The sequence below is a fragment of the Ornithorhynchus anatinus genome, chromosome 2, assembly GCF_004115215.2.
Source record: "Ornithorhynchus anatinus isolate Pmale09 chromosome 2, mOrnAna1.pri.v4, whole genome shotgun sequence".
NCBI classification, from domain to species: domain Eukaryota; kingdom Metazoa; phylum Chordata; class Mammalia; order Monotremata; family Ornithorhynchidae; genus Ornithorhynchus; species Ornithorhynchus anatinus.
Genome location: NC_041729.1, coordinates 134247713 through 134263412, shown reverse-complemented (window position 1 = coordinate 134263412; position 15700 = coordinate 134247713). Strand labels below are relative to the sequence as shown.

General features: G+C 42.7%; 1 protein-coding gene across 12 annotated transcripts in view; it reads left to right on the top strand.

Annotated features, from left to right (window-relative positions):
- MYCBP2 (MYC binding protein 2) overlaps positions 1–15700 on the top strand; it is a 311532-nt gene that overhangs the window by 97133 nt on the left and 198699 nt on the right. For all 12 annotated transcript variants that reach the window (XM_029055680.1, XM_029055702.1, XM_029055705.1 and 9 more), the window contains exons 9-11: positions 4350–4423; positions 11477–11615; positions 13361–13437. In XM_029055680.1, coding sequence (XP_028911513.1) covers positions 4350–4423; positions 11477–11615; positions 13361–13437 — 290 coding nt within the window. The remainder of the gene's footprint in view (positions 1–4349; positions 4424–11476; positions 11616–13360; positions 13438–15700) is intronic.

The following is a 15700-nucleotide window of genomic DNA, read 5'->3' as shown; positions in this document are numbered from 1 at the left end:
ATTCAAAATAATAGTCTTAATGGAGTCACAGTCTTAATCCCCATTTTACAGAGGCCCAGAGAAATGAAGTGACTTGCCCAAAGTCACATGGCAGACAAGTGGAGGAGCTCTGATTAGAACCCAGGTCCTTCTGATTCCCAGGCCTTTGCCCTATCGACTTGGTCTCGCTGCAAACATTTTTAAAGTCAGTATGCGTAGTTTTCCCGACAAGTGATTCCCCTCAGGAGTCCCTTGGCTCAGTGTGGTATGGGTTATTTTTCCTCCATTTACCCCTCACCCACATCTGCCCAGCTTTCTTCCCTCAGAAATGTGATGAAATTATCAATGAAAAAAGGGGGGAGAGAATCTCTAGTCTCTAAGGTCATTGTGGGCATGGATTGTGTCCGTTACATGGCTATATTGTGCTCTCCCAAGCGCTCGGCATGCCGTGAGTGCTCAGTAAATAAAGTTGACTGACTGTGCTTTCTCTTCCTTGAGAAGGGAAGAGATGCTAAAGGAGGAGTGAGTAGATGAGCCAGGTGACTTCTAGGTCAACCGATCAATTGTATTTATTGAACGCATACCGAGTGCTACTAAGCACTTGAGAGAATACAATATAACAGAGTTGGTTGACGTATTCCCTGCCCACTTGGGGTTTACAGTCTAGAAAAGGCTCCTATATGAGTTAGAAAAAGAATATTTTTAGTACTACGATTAGAGTTTCAAAACTCTAGTCTTCACCAGTTTACTGGAACTTTTCCCCACAACCAGAATCAGGACCCCCAATTAAGAAACTTTGGTTCACATAAAAATTTTTTAACTCAGCAGAGAGGATTAGACGTATAGTAACAGTGTGGGGGATCATAATTTTAGTTCGTATTGGAATACTTTTTTGGGCCCTCAGCCCAATTTATTTTAGACTCAATTGTTTCTCTCAAATAATAATAATAATAATAATAATAATAAGGTGTTTGTTAAGCACTTACTATGTGCCAAGCACTGTTCTAAGCAGTGAGGTAGATTCCAGGTAATCAGTTTGTTCCATGTGGGGCTCACAGTCTTAATCCCTGTTATACAGATGAGATAACTGAGGCACAGAGAAGTTAAGTGGCTTGCCCAAGGTCGCACAGCAATTAAGTGGTGGAATGGGGATCAGAACCCATGTCCTCTGACTCCCAAGCCTGTGCTCTTTCCACTAGGCTATGCTAATACACAAAACCTTTTTGAAAGGAAAATCTACTGTTCCTTAATTTTTGGAGAATATTTTATACCTTTAATTTGAGTTCAGTGTGGATGTGTTCGTATGTTCGAGTATTTTACCAAATATATACATTTATATATATTTATATATACACAGACATATATAGTATAGTAACAGATGATGTGCATGGCAAATCCAGGATCTGAGCAAGGGAAAACCCATTTTAATGCTAAAACGTTGTTTATTCTCCTGTGTCTGAATATAATTATGTCTGAACATTTATGTAAAAATGTATGATTTTAATTGTTTAGACATGATTGGGATACTTTGGCAATAATGTGGTATTTTAGCGCTTCCTCTCTGACAAGCAGTGTACTAAGACTTGGGGGTGGATACAGGATCAGCAGGTTGGGCGCAGCTCCTGTTCCACTTGGGTCTCCCAGTCCAAGGGGGAGAGAGAACAAGCAATGAATTCGCATTTTACAGATGAAGAAACTCTGGCTCAGCAAAATAAAGTGACTTGACCAAGGTCACATAGACAAATTCGTTCATTCAATAGTATTTATTGAGTGCTTACTATGTGCAGAGCACTGAACTAAGCGCTTGGAATGTACAATTAGGCAACAGATAGAGACAATCCCTGCCCAATGACGGGCTTACAGTCTAATGGGCGGATAGAGATGGACAAAAACAAGACAACATAATCACGATAATGGCTGAGCCGGAATTAGAATCCAGGTCCCTGACTCCCAGACCTGGGCTCTTTCCACTAAGCCACACCCTTTCTCAGATGGCAACTGACAGGTATCCTTATTTTAAGAGGGGGTCACCTGTCACAGTGTTTTGAAGAAGGTTACTCCGATGACTCCCGGGATTTGAGTTTCAAACATCCTATGATGAATCCCTTGGCCACGCCTCTAATCTTGTTTCTGAGTGCCTATCTTTAGTATGGGCTCAGAAGACAATTTGAGAACCTCTTCCCAAAACAGCTCTGGGTCCCGTCAACATTCATAAGAATATGCTCATCTAAGGTGATTTGTGTTAAATCTAGTCATTTCTTGTGGCTTTCCTACTCTGTCTTGTCAGTGTGTATGATGTGACTTGAAAGTTAAACGTGTAACTTGTTCATGCTTTTGAAAATTCTGTGTTTGGGATTTATGTTAAGTGGAATAACCCATAGGGGAAATGTTCAGTGTTGTGTGTCCCATAAACATGTTCTTCTGGAAGCAAAACCACAAGTTTTTTCAAGCCTGAAGAGGGTAGGAAAAAAATTATGGAACCAAAACTTTTGCTCAAACCACCGGATGAACGACTGTGCCTAATCATGATTGGGAAGAAGCTACAGATGGAAATTTTAATCCTGGATCTTCCGACTTGACTCTACTACCTGTAAAAAGAAGAAGACTCCTTCAAGCGTTGGCTCCGCACTCAATAACTACTGTAGAAATTGAACGAGGTTGGATCAATCTACTGTGATAGCCACCTGCTCGACCTTCATAGACTTCACCCGAGGGAGGCCTTCCCGAAGAAGCAAGAGAATGGAATCGTTGGGATGCGGGATGGTGGTGGGAGGTTACATATTGGGATGATAAACAACTTGTTTCTAGTGAGTGTGAACTGAAATTGTGTTATATGATTCTTGGGTTTTGGGGTTTTTTTTTGTCATCTTGACCTGTAGAAAATAATTTTTCAGTCTTTCAGAAGACTCTTTCTGGCTTGACCAGAAATGAAGAGCATTAAAAAAAAAAAAAAAGAAAGAGGCACTTGCTTTTTTTTTCCCCCCACTTTGGTCAGTTTTCTGTGTGTGCATGTGTTGGCCATGTTGTCAGATTATTGTTTGTATGTTGGAATAGGTTTTATGCTTTGAATCCTCAAAGCATCCTCAAGCTGCCTCTATTGGGAGGCTTTCTTATTGCTGCTCCTGCACTGCTTTCCCTTGCTTGCTCACCTTCCCATTTTCCTTTTTTTTTTTTGAATATGGTCTTTATTAAGTGTTTACTCTGTATCAGGCACTGTACTAAGCAATGGGGTAGATACAAACTTCCCCAAACTCCTTTGCTGTCTCCTTCCCTTCCCTCTTCCTTTGTCTTTTTCCCTCCTTCCTTATTTCCCAAGACATAATGAGTTTTTCTTCTTTGCTTTTTAGTTACAAAGCTTACTGCTAAGAACTTGAGAAGCATCTTTCTTGTACTTTTTGGTATTCTGTATGGTGGCATAGGAAATATTTCGTTCGATTTCTCTTCTTTTTGATTATCAAGTCTCTTCTTTGGGCTTCCGGTGGGCCTTGTGTCTCCCAGTTTCTCTTTCCAGTTTGTGATCACTGAATTCTCTCTTTGGTAAGGGTCTGCCTGTGTTTTGCATATTTATAATAAGGAATTCTGCTAGTATGAAGTTCCTGGGCAAAGATTGATCATAATACAACTTATTTGGGGACCTTAAGTGGATTCCATAAAGTGTGTCTTTGATTCAGGTGCCTCTAGAAACAGAATTTTGTTTTGGTCTAATGATTAATGGCGAGACTCATCCTAGTTCTTCTGTAATTATTATTTTTGGGGGGAGGGTGAGAGAGAGCGCGCTTTATACTTGCTTGCTGAAAAATAATTTTCCCAAAATGTACGGTTTATACGTAAATTGAACATTGCCTGTAGAGTGTGTTACCCATCTGCCATCAATCACTCAAGCTACCAATATCGCTTCTGCTCTTTGGCATTGGAAGATTTCAGATTCCAAGCGACAAGTCTTAAGTGTATCTCTTTCCACTTCACTAACCACTGCTATGTCTGTGAAAGGATAGCATCGCATGTGGTGGTGTTGCCATTAAACCCTTTGTTATAGCTCGTTTACTGTGATGCATGTTTACTACTCGATTATAGCTAAGAAGAATCATTTTTGGAAGTACCTGTTCTCTGAGAACCTTGAATACAAGAGGCTTCCGAAAGTTTAATATGTAGTACAAGTGTTCATAGAATTCACTAAAATATTTATTGTCAATGTTAACCTGGTCTACCGAAAGACATTAATTCTTTTTGTGAAGTTTGACTTCCCACTGAGTCAAATTTTATGTTTATTCCAGGGAGAATTCCCATTGTGACACCAACAGAAGGTGGAAGGTCCTTTTGGGGGTATGTTTAATGGTGTAATGGGATTATTTTTTCTTCTCCCCATACAGATTGTCATGCGGAAGGGCAGAATATTTTATTCACGGATGGAGAATACATAAATCAGATCGCTGCTTCTAGAGATGTAAGTGTTGTGCATAATGAGTGGGGGTATGGCATTTGTTCCCCACCCCTGACAAGTATTGAATATGATGGTTGTCTCCTAGTTTAAAAAAAAAATTGTGAATGCCTCTTCCCGTCCTCTGTACTCCAGCTAATAGGTAATAACATCAGAATAGTGAAGAACCTCCGAGCTAATAGAAGCACTCTTTTTTTTATTTTTGCCCCACCTGCTGAAGCCCCATTTAGAACTGGAGGATGGTCGTGGGTTTTGGCTTTGTTTTAGTGAAGCCCCTTTGAATCCCTTTCACTTTGAGCCATGTATCCATTCATTCCATCGTATCTTTTGAGTGCATACTGTGTGCAGAGCACTATACTAAATGCTGGGAGAGAATAATAGAAGAGTAAACGGACACATTCCCTGCCCTCAATGAACTGATGGTCCCCATTGTGTATCTCTATAAATTGGAGAGGTGAACCCCCTCCCATAATCAAACTCAGCTTTCTAAGTAAGGTATTTCCCCCATTTGGGAGCCCCTTTCTGGGTGCCTTTTGCACCCTGGAAAATTTGTAAAATTAGCTTAATTAGGAAGGATTTCCAGACACAATGTTCTAAAAGTAATAGGGGATTCTGCTGCTCGCCTTTTCTCCCAAAAATCTTCTTGAGTCTACAGTCCTTCGGGGCCTTTTTTCACAGATTTGTAAGTCCGTCAATCAGTAGTATTTATTGAGTGATTATTGTATACAGAGAAACAGCATGGCCTAGTGGAGAGAGCACAGGCCTGGAAGTCAGAAGGACCTGGATTCTAATCCTGGCTTTACCATTTGTCTGCTGTGTGACCTCGGGCATGTCACTTAATGTCTCTGTGCCTCAGTCACCTCATCTGTAAAATGAGAGTTAAGGCTGTGAGCTTTATGAGGGACAAGGACTGTGTCCAACTTGATTAACTTATCTCTTTCCCAGCGCTTAAGACGGTGCCCGGCACATAGTAAGCGCTTAAGAAATACCATTAAAATAAACAAAACGTTGGGCGATTACAGTACAGCACAGTAGGTAGACATAATAATTGTGGTATTTGTGAAGTGGTTATTATGTGCCAGGCACTGTACTAAGCACTGGGATGGATACAGGCAAACCGGGTTGGACACAATCCCTGTCCCATGTGGGGCTCACAGTCTCAATGTTCTGTGCCCACAAGAAGCTTATAGTCTGGAAGGAATTGTGGTGTAAGCATAGGTCAGTCATATTTCTTGAGCGTTTATGGTGTGCAGAGCACTTAAGCGCTTGGGAGAGGACCATGTGGCTCAGTGGAAAGAGCAAGGGCTTGAGAGTCAGAGATCATGGGTTCAAATCCCGGCTCAGCTGCTTGTCAGCTGTGTGACTTTGGACAAGTCACTTAACTTCTCTGTGCCTCAGTTACTTCATCTGTAAAATGGGGATTAAGACTGTGAGCCCCAGGTGGGACAACTTGATCACCTTGTATCCTCTCCAGTGCTTAGAACAGTGCTTTGCACATAGTAAGCGCTTAACAAATGCCATTATTATTATTAAGCAGACATTCCCTGCCTACAGTAAGCTTACAGTCTAGATGGGGAGAGAGGCGTTAATATAAAGAAGCTATGGATGTGGACATAATACAGATAAGGGCTGGGAGGGCAGATGGGTAAGGGAAACAAGTTAGGGTGACACAAAAGGGTGTGGGAGAAGAGGAGAGGCCTCTATCTCTGTGTCCTTCCGCTCCTCCCTGCCATTTGCAGGGTGGGAAAGGGTCTCTTCTCGGAAGCTGCTGCAACCTGCCCTGAAACCCCTGAGCCACCTTGGCGGGGGTTACTCCATTAGCTCTTCAGAGTACTGCCCTAATGGTGATGAAGATGGTATTTTTTAAGCACTTACTATGTGTCAGGCACCCTACTAAGCACTAAGGTAGGTAGAAGTTAATTGGTTGGACCCAGTCCCTGTCCCACATAAGGCTCACAGTCTTAATCCCCATTGTACAGATGAGGGAACTGAGTCCCAGAGAAGGGAAGCAACTCGTCCAAGGTCACACGACAGACCAGTGGATTAGAACCCGGGTCCTTCCGACTCCCAGGCTCGTGGTCTGTCCGTTAAGCCACCGGCACGGTGTGTTCTTGGCTGCGTGTGATCGTAGCCGATGCTGCGGCTCCTAGTTCCGGCCTTCCCTCCGGAGTTCTGATCATACTGGACCTGGGAAATACATCCTTAGGAAAGTTCTAGCCAGCTTCATGCTGAAGAGCTGCGGACAAAACCACCAAAGCCTACCCTACCACCCCCAGCTTTTCACACACAGTCGACACGGTGGAGGGAGGATTTCCTAATGGGGGAATGCTAACTGGATTACTTTAGCCAATCGGTGGAAAAAACTGCCCTTTTATCCGTTTATCTTGTATCTGGATCGGAGATCCACGTCCGCCATTTTAAGATTGTCTAATAGCTTGATATTTGCAATTTTCTTGTTTTTGGTGGAGTGGTGCAGGGAGAAGACCCAAAAGTTTGTGTATTCAGACACATGCATCCACATATGCAGATCTATGGGTGTATTTTTATTAATAACTTTTCATACTTTTTGAGTCTGAGTTGCTTTTGAATCATGCTTGCTATTTATGTTTAACTTATATTAGGATTGTGCTGTGTGAAGGATGGAAAAGTTGGGGTGTAATCTTTAATTTTGGATCTGACAAGAACATTTTTGCTTCATCATTTTTTCCAGTAGACATAATGCAGGTCTGGGGTCTGAACTCCTTTAGAAGAGAGAAGCGGCATGGCCTAGTGGATAGAACACAGGCCTGCGAATCAGAAGGACTTGAGTTCTAACCCCATCTCTGCCTCCTGTCTTCTGTGTGACCTTGGACAAGTCCCTTCACGTCTCTGTGCCTCAGTCACCTCATCTGTAAATGGCGTTTGACTGTGATTCCCCATGTGGGAGGTGGAATGTGTCCAATTCGATTAGCTTGTTTCTACCCCAGCACTTAGTACAGTGCCTGGCACATAGTAGTACAGTGCCTGGCACATAGAGAAGCAGCGTGGCTTAGTGGAAAGAGCCCAGGCTTGGGAGTCAGAGGTCATGGGTTCGAATCCCAGCTCTGCCACTTGGCAGTTGTGTGACAGTGGGCAAGTCACTTAACTTCTCTATGCCTCAGTTACCTCATCTGTTAAATGGGATTTAAGACTGTGAGCCTCATGTGGGACAATCTGATTACCCTGTATCTACCCCAGCGCTTAAAACTGTGCTCTGCACATAGTAAGTGCTTAACAAATACCAACATTATTATCATTATTAGTAAGCGCTTAACAAATGCCATTAAAAAAGAACCTTTCAAAATCTTTGAAAAAGACCTCTTCAAACATATTTGATTGACATTGGCTGACCGATATCTAACTCCCAGCTCCTCCACGTGTCTACTGTGTGATATTGGGCAAGTCCTTCACTTCTCTGTGCCTCAGATACCTCATCTGTAAAATGGGAGAAGAGTGACAGCCCATGTAGCAAAGGCACTGTGTTCAACCAGACTGAGTTGTATCTGCCCCAGTGGTTGGCACATAGTAAGTGCTTAACAAGTACCATGTTTAACACTCATCCGAAGCAGTCATTTCAAATGAGGAGAGGCAGTTGTTTTAAAAGTATTGGTTGAGATTCAGCCCCAAATAGACCTCAGCACCAATCCCAAGGAGAATGGAATGTCTTCTATTGTCCAAAAGCCCAGCCCTCCTCTGTCTATTCCAGATTCATTCATTCAATCGTATTTTTGAGTGCTACCTGTGTGCAGAGCACTGTACTAAGCTCTTGGGAAAGTACAGTACTACAATAAACAGTGATTTTCCTGCCCACAATGAGCTTACAGTCGGGAGCGGGGAGGCAGACATCAATACAAATAAATAAAATTACCACCGTGGACATAAGGGTGTGGCTCAGTGGAAAGAGCCCGGGCTTGGGAGTCAGAGGTCATGGGTTCTAATGCCGACTCCACACTGTGTGACTTTGGGCAAGTCACTTAACTTCTCTGTGCCTCAGTTACCTCATCTGTAAAATGGGGATTAAAACTGTGAGCCCCACGTGGGACAACCTGATCACCTTGTATCCCCCCAGCGCTTTGAATAGTGCTTTGCACATAGTAAGCGCTTAACAAATACCAACCACCATTATAAGAGCTGTGGGGCTTGGAAGGGGGAAGAGTAAAGAGAGCAAGTCAGGGTGATGCAGAAGGGAGTGGGGGATGAGGAAAAATGGGGCTTAGTCTGGGAAGGCCTCTTGGGGGAGATGGGCCTTCAATAAGGCTTTGAAGAGGGGGAGAGTGATTGTTTATTGGATTTGAGGAGGGGGGTCATTCCAGGCTAAGGATCGGCAGTGAGACAGACGAGATGGAGGCACAGTTAGAAGGTTGGCACAAGAGGAGCAAAGTGTGCATGACGGGTTGTAGAAGGAGAGAAGTGAGGTGAGGTAGAAGGGAGCAAGGTGACTGAGTGCTTTAAAGCCAATGCTGAGGAGTTTCTGTTGGAAGTCAAGGTGGGTGGGCCACCACTGGAATTTTTTGACCCTGAAGGGGCTTGGGGAGGTCTAGCCAGAGGCTACTTGTTGTCCTGCTAACCTTGGGGGCAAGGCAGAAGCCCAGAGGGGGTACAGTCGAAAAGAGGTAGCTGCTTGGGGGTGGAGACGGGGGTTAGCAGGAAAGAGGCAGCCTCTTGAGGGGCAACAGGCAGCAGCTTTAAGCTCAGAGGTCAGCCTCTGCTAATTGTCTATTCATATTCATATCTGTCTCCCTCTCCAGCCTGGAAGCTGGGTAGGGAACGCGTCTGCTAAGTCTGTTGTATCTTACTCTCCCAAGTGCTTAATGCATGCTCTGCACATAGTAAGCGCTCAATAAATACCATGGATTGTGCAGTTGATATGGTTAATTGCTTCTAGGTGGTAAGCTCAGTGTGAGCAGGAAACGTGTCTGCTAATTCTGTCATTTTGTACTCTCCCAAATACTTAGAGTGTTCTGTGTACAGTAAGCGTTCAAAAACATTATTAATTAATAGCATTGGTGGATTGATTGGTTGACTCTGGGTGGCAACAGAATGAATGGAGGCGGTGACCCTCGTGGGGGCAGGATGAATAAGACATTGGAACTCAAGGAGGCTGCAGGACCGAGTCCAACAAGATCATTTTGGAGCCAGAGCCAGGGCAGGAAGCAAGAATTTGTACAAGCTCTTTGTAGTTAATAGTAATATTAATAATTATGGTATAACCACTTAGTATTTGCTAACCACTATTCTAAGTGGTAGGGCAAAAACAAGTTAATCATGTTGGACACAGTCCCTGTCCCACGTAGGGCTCACAGTCTCAATCCCCATTTTACAGATGAGGTAACTGAGATTTAGAGAAGTGAAGTGATGCGGCCACAGACACACAGCAGACAAGTGGTAGAGTGGGGATTAGAACCCATGACCTCTGACTCCCAGGCCAGTTCTCTATCCACTAAGCCGTGTTGTTTCTCATAGTTGACGTAGACAGAGCAACGTTGTCAGCAGATAGCTGGATCAGAGTAGAAACAATTGATGATCAATAGTATTGAGCACCTGGTATGTACAGAACACAGTACTAAATTCTTGGGGGTGTAATTGAGTTAGTAGAGAAGCCGTGAGGCCTAATGGATAGAGTGTAGGCCTGGAAGTCAGAAGGATCTATGTGATCTAGAGCAAGTCACTTACTTCTCTGTGCCTCAGTTACCTCATCTGTACAGACTGGGGCTTAAGATGGTGAGCCCCATGTGGGACAGGGATTGGGTCCAACCTGATTAACTTGTATCGATTCCAGCGCTTAGCACATGTTAAGGCTTAACAAATACCATTTTAAAAAAAAAGTTACAGACATGGTCCCTGCCTTCAAAATCAGGAGACTGGCAGTCACAAGACATCAGCAAAACGGTATGGCTGTTGAAAGCCCAAATCTGGAAGGATAGATAAGAGTAAGTTTCTATGTTGAGAGTATGAGCAAGTGGGAAGACGTATAAATATAAAGTGCGAAGGGCAGCTGTTGAAAGGATGTGACTTGGGAAGGCAGAGCTGAATTGGAGAATGTGTCATGGAAGTAGGTGGGTTTTCAGAAGGGATTTGAATATGGAGAGAAGTGTGTTCTGGCGGGTTTGAAGGGTGAGGGAGTTCCAGACTTTGTTCCCCAATTTATTTACTAATAGATTAAAATGAGTGAAAGTCCAGATGTGACAGTTTGGGTAAAGGGATTCATTTTAATCAGAAACCTGAAACTCACCATTAGTCAAGGATCACGCTTAAAGTCCCTTCCCCCTTGGAAGCCAGAGTTAGTTGGAGAATTAAGTCGATTTATGTTGAGTGTCCTTTGTGATGAACAGAAAATCCCGGAGAAAATGTGAAAAAAAATGAAGAGTACATTTTGGAAAGCCCTAAATTTTCTCTAAAATCAATCAAAGTGAAAGCATCTGGTCTCATAAGAGCATAGCAAGTGGAATAAAAACATGTGAAAATAGCAGACGTGAAGAATGGCACATTTTGTACATATGAGAAAAATCGAATTGTGCAAATCTCTCTATATATGTGTATGTACATGTATATACACATATACATATAACTCATCTGTAAATTGGGGCTTAAGACTGTGAGCCCCATGTGGGACAGGGATTGCGTCCAACGTGATTCATTTGCATCGATTACAGTGCTTAGTAATGTGCCTAGCACATGGTAAAGCATAACACATATATCTTATACGCATATATATATGTATAATGGCAAAAATAAGCAGAGGGTTTGGAATTCCTGTGAACTATTTTGCTGGGCCCCAGTTTCTCCCATCATTTACTTAGGGTTTAGTGAGTCCTTCCGGGTGCAGAACGTTTGTGAGAGTACACTAGCATTACAGTAATGACTTTCCTGGAAGTGGTTTGCAGTGAAAGAGATCGAAAACTAGACCAGATGCTCTAGAAGCTCTTACGTCCTATGATACTTGGCTTAGTTCTGGCTCCCAAGATTGGTCTCTGTCTCCTGGGAAAAAGGATAAAATCCAGACCAATTCATTTAGTGCCTTGACTATTTTGTTTTTGACAGGATGGCTTTGTCGTTCGAATATTCGCAACAAGCACGGAACCTGTTCTTCAACAAGAATTGCAGCTCAAACTTGCACGGAAATGCTTACATGCCTGTGGAATCTCATTATTTGATCTGGAAAAAGACTTACATATTATAAGTAAGATTACAGATTGGAGCTCTTTTTTAGTTATACTTCCTGGTTATTAAGAATATTTATGAATTTTCTCCTTTATTTCATTACACATAAGTGGTTGTTTTCAGTAATTTTCTAATAGTCTTATAATTCAATTTTTGACTTCTTGCTACAAAACCATTGTAGAGGGGTAACTGTAGCCACATTGCACCATGTCTAGTAGAGTTAAGATACCACGTAATAATAATGATGATGGTATTTGTTAAGCACTTACTCTGTGTCAAGCACTGAGGTAGATACGAGCTAATCAGGTTTGGGTCCCTGTCCCATATGGGGCTCATAGTCTTAATTCCCGTTTTATGGATGAGGTAACTGAGGCCCAGAGAAATGAAGTGACTTGCCCAAGGTGCCACAGCAGATAAGTGGTAGAGGAGGGATTAGACCCCAGGTCCTTCTGACTCCCAGGCCCGCGCGCTATCCACTAGACCTTTGTGCTTCCACAGATTGCATCACATGGCATCTGGAGGCCCCATAAAACAGATTAGCCCTCGGCCTCGGTGGGTCAGGAGGATTAATCCAGCCTAACCGTTGGCCAATAGGGGTTGCATTTCAGAGGGTGGATTGCAATTAGGAGGGTGGAGAACGAGGCATGTAAAACAACTGTCACTATGCAGGGAAGGGAATGAGGAGCCATTGAAAAGGCACTAGTTTCACAAAGAAGTAGGCCATGCGAATGGGTGTACAGATGTTAAGATTGGCTCTGTAAACCAGTTCCTCCAAATTTCATTCTGTTCGCCTTTTCCGCGCATGAAAACATCACCGTGCCTTGCCCGACAAGGTTTCAGTCCCCAGTTTAAAATGGGTGGTTTCCAAAAAATTGATAAACCCACCAAAATTATTTGAAAACCCATGACCCAATTTCTTTAAGGCCCAAACTGATTTCAGAAAAGCTCACAGAACACCATGACAGGGGCTCCTAAATCACAGGATGTCTTTCATTCATTCAGTTGTATTTATGGAGCATTTACTGTGTGCAAAGCACTGACTTAAGTCTTGATTTAGTGGGCCTTATACAGACTGTTGGTGCCTCTTGCCAATTTGAATCTCCTGTACTTTGCAGCACAGTATCTATTTTCCCGTGTTTTGAAGGTTGGTATTTTCAGCATCCAGGGATTGCCTGGAGCTGTGATGCTGTGTTAACCACATCACCACTGCATTTAGGTCTTTAAAATACAAATGTTTGAAGATATTAACAGTGGCAATAACACTGACTTGAATTTCTAGGCTTGTTTCTCTGACAAATGCCGTAGAGATGAATGTATAAACTTTCCTTTCCATGAGGTTAAATTAGCAGAGCATTCCTGAAACTTGATCTTAATAGATGTTTCTAGAAAACAGTTTAGTTTCTGACTGTGAATAAATATTGAAATCTATGCATGTAGATTGCAACATGTACGTATAGATTTTTGAAAGACTTTTTTTCCTAATGAGTAAGAGCCGAAGAAAAAATGGTCTATTCCTTATGCTTCCCTAGAGAAGATTAGCTCATATAATATGATTCAGCCAAGGCTACACTAAATCATGTTTTTTATTTTGCTTTTTGCTGTAGTATTTACGTGTACAAACACTTGAATTATTTCTGATTAGTTTTCTATAGTGTTTGAATCTTTTTTCTCTCATGTAAATAACTAATGGAGTCTGTCCAGCCATTTATAATGAGTTGCAGGAGCAGCAGCATTAATCATTCAGCCATTTTGTTATATTCTTAGGTACAGGATTTGATGAGGAATCCGCTGTTTTGGGAGCAGGAAGAGAGTTTGCACTTATGAAAACTGCTAGTGGAAAGGTATTGACAGTTTTTCCTACTGGCTTTTATTTCCTTAACAAATGACCATTTGCAACAGGCCACAGTATTAACCATTGCAGTGTCGTTATCTTTTGGCTTTCTTTTCATATTTTTCCTTATCTTCCCCATCCCATGTAAATTCATCGTGGGCAGAGAATGGAGGCAATGGGTTATTCTCTATTTCCCAAACATCATCATGATTGTCATCGACGATATTTATTGAGTGTTTACTGTGGGCAGAGCACTGTCCTAAGCACTTGGGAGAGTACAGTATAACAGAGTTGGAACATGCTTACCCACTCTGTTGGACTGTATTCTCCCAAGTGCTTAGCAAGTTCCCTGCCCACAACGAGCTTGCTGTCTAGAGGATCTCTTTCAAAGCGTCGAACCAAGCGTGTCTAAATAAATGTCACTGCTACTTACCTTCCGTTGAGATGTAATCAAATCTCACAAACACATAAAGGTCTTTAGTAGCAAGGAGAGTAAATGTTGACCCAATTAAGAATTCTGTATTTTTCAGTTAATCAATGCTTAGTTCTGTTCTTGCTAGCTGGCATTCTACCAAGCAGGAAACTTTAATAATATTTTTGACTTCTCCCAGTGTCTTGGCTAATCATCATATATGGGGATGGAGGGTTAGGGGGGAGTTGACAAGGAGAAGGAGGTTTTCAGGTCCTCCTTCTCTCTCCAGTGGTGGTGGGAAGGAGGAAGGAAAGCCCACTGGAAGTCAAGCTGTGTACAGTTCTATCCTCCAGCTTGTTAGGGGAAGCCTTGCTGTAGTCATGGCTCCAAATATGTGATTGAAAATAACATTCATTTTTTCTTTTTCATTCTTGGCTGGTCAGGGCGTCGTGCAAGCACGTTATGGGCAGGGTACATGTCTACCAACTCTGTTACATTGTACTGTCCAACGTGCCTAGCACAATGCTCTGTTCACAGAAATACCATTGACTGATTGATTAATAATGATGATGATAATAATCGTACTTGTTACGTGCTTACTATGTGTCCAGCACTATTCTAAGCACTGGGGTAGATACAAGCTTATCAGGTTGGACGCAATCCCTGTCTCACATGGGGCTCCACCGTTTCAATCCCCATTTTAGAGATGAGGTCCCTGAGGCCCAGAGAAGTGAAGTGACTTGCCCAAGGTCACACAGCAGAGAAGTGCCGGGGCTGGGATTAGAACCCAGATCCTTCTGACTCACAGACCTGTACTTCAGCCATTAAGCCACGCTGTTTCACTTGATTGTTGGGGAAAGGTGGGGCCATGGTCAAGCTGAACGCACCTCGAAATTTGACTGCCCCAACCATTTTCTTGTGGATTAGCCAAAGAATTTGAATGAATTTCATAGGAAAATCACGTTGGCTAAAGTCAGTGGTACATTGTAGAGGTCTTGAGTCTGCTTCCTGCACTTTCGCTGAATCTTTTGATCTGCAGACAAAACATCTGTTCCTTCAGTCATTCAGTTGTGTTTATTGAGCGCTTACTGTGTGCCAAGCAATTAAGCGCTTGGGAGAGTACAATAAATCCAAGCAGACCATTCCTGCTCACAACAAGCTCACAGTCTAGAAGAGGGAGACAGACGTTAATTGGCTGTTGGCTGTGATAAGATATGCAGCCCCATTGTTTACTCTGTCTTTTGGCACTTTCATTTGGATTCGAGACCATCACACTGTAAGCATCTGTGTAGAAACAGTCCTCTGCACATAGTAAGCGCTCAATAAATACTATTTAATGAATAAACACTTGTTTTGCAAACTTACCTATATGGGTTGATTTATGATGGTTGCCTTCATTTATTAATTTATCCTGAGCTATTCTTGCTGTCAGTCAATTTGTAAATAATCTGTTTCTGCCCGTTTCCCCACGCTTAAACTGTAAACTTCCGAGGGCAGGGATGAAATCTCTTCCTTTTGTCGTACTCTCTGAAGGGCCGATGCCAATGCTCTGCACGCGGGAGCTCAGTAAATACCCATCAGTTGGTTGGTCGTCAAACTAAGTGCTTTTACTCTTCGAGAAAAGAAGCTTTTTGCCCCCATAGACGCTCCTCTGGCACTGCTTGTCGTGGGCAGGGAATGTGCCTGTGATATTGTTCTGTTGTCCTCTCCCGAGTGCTTAGTACAGTGTTATGCACATAGTAAGTGCTCAATCAATACCATTGATTGATTGATTGATACAGATGAAACAACCCCATTCACAAACAGAGAGAACCCATCCTATACACCTTCAGTGGCATAGGAGATCAACCATGATGTGTGG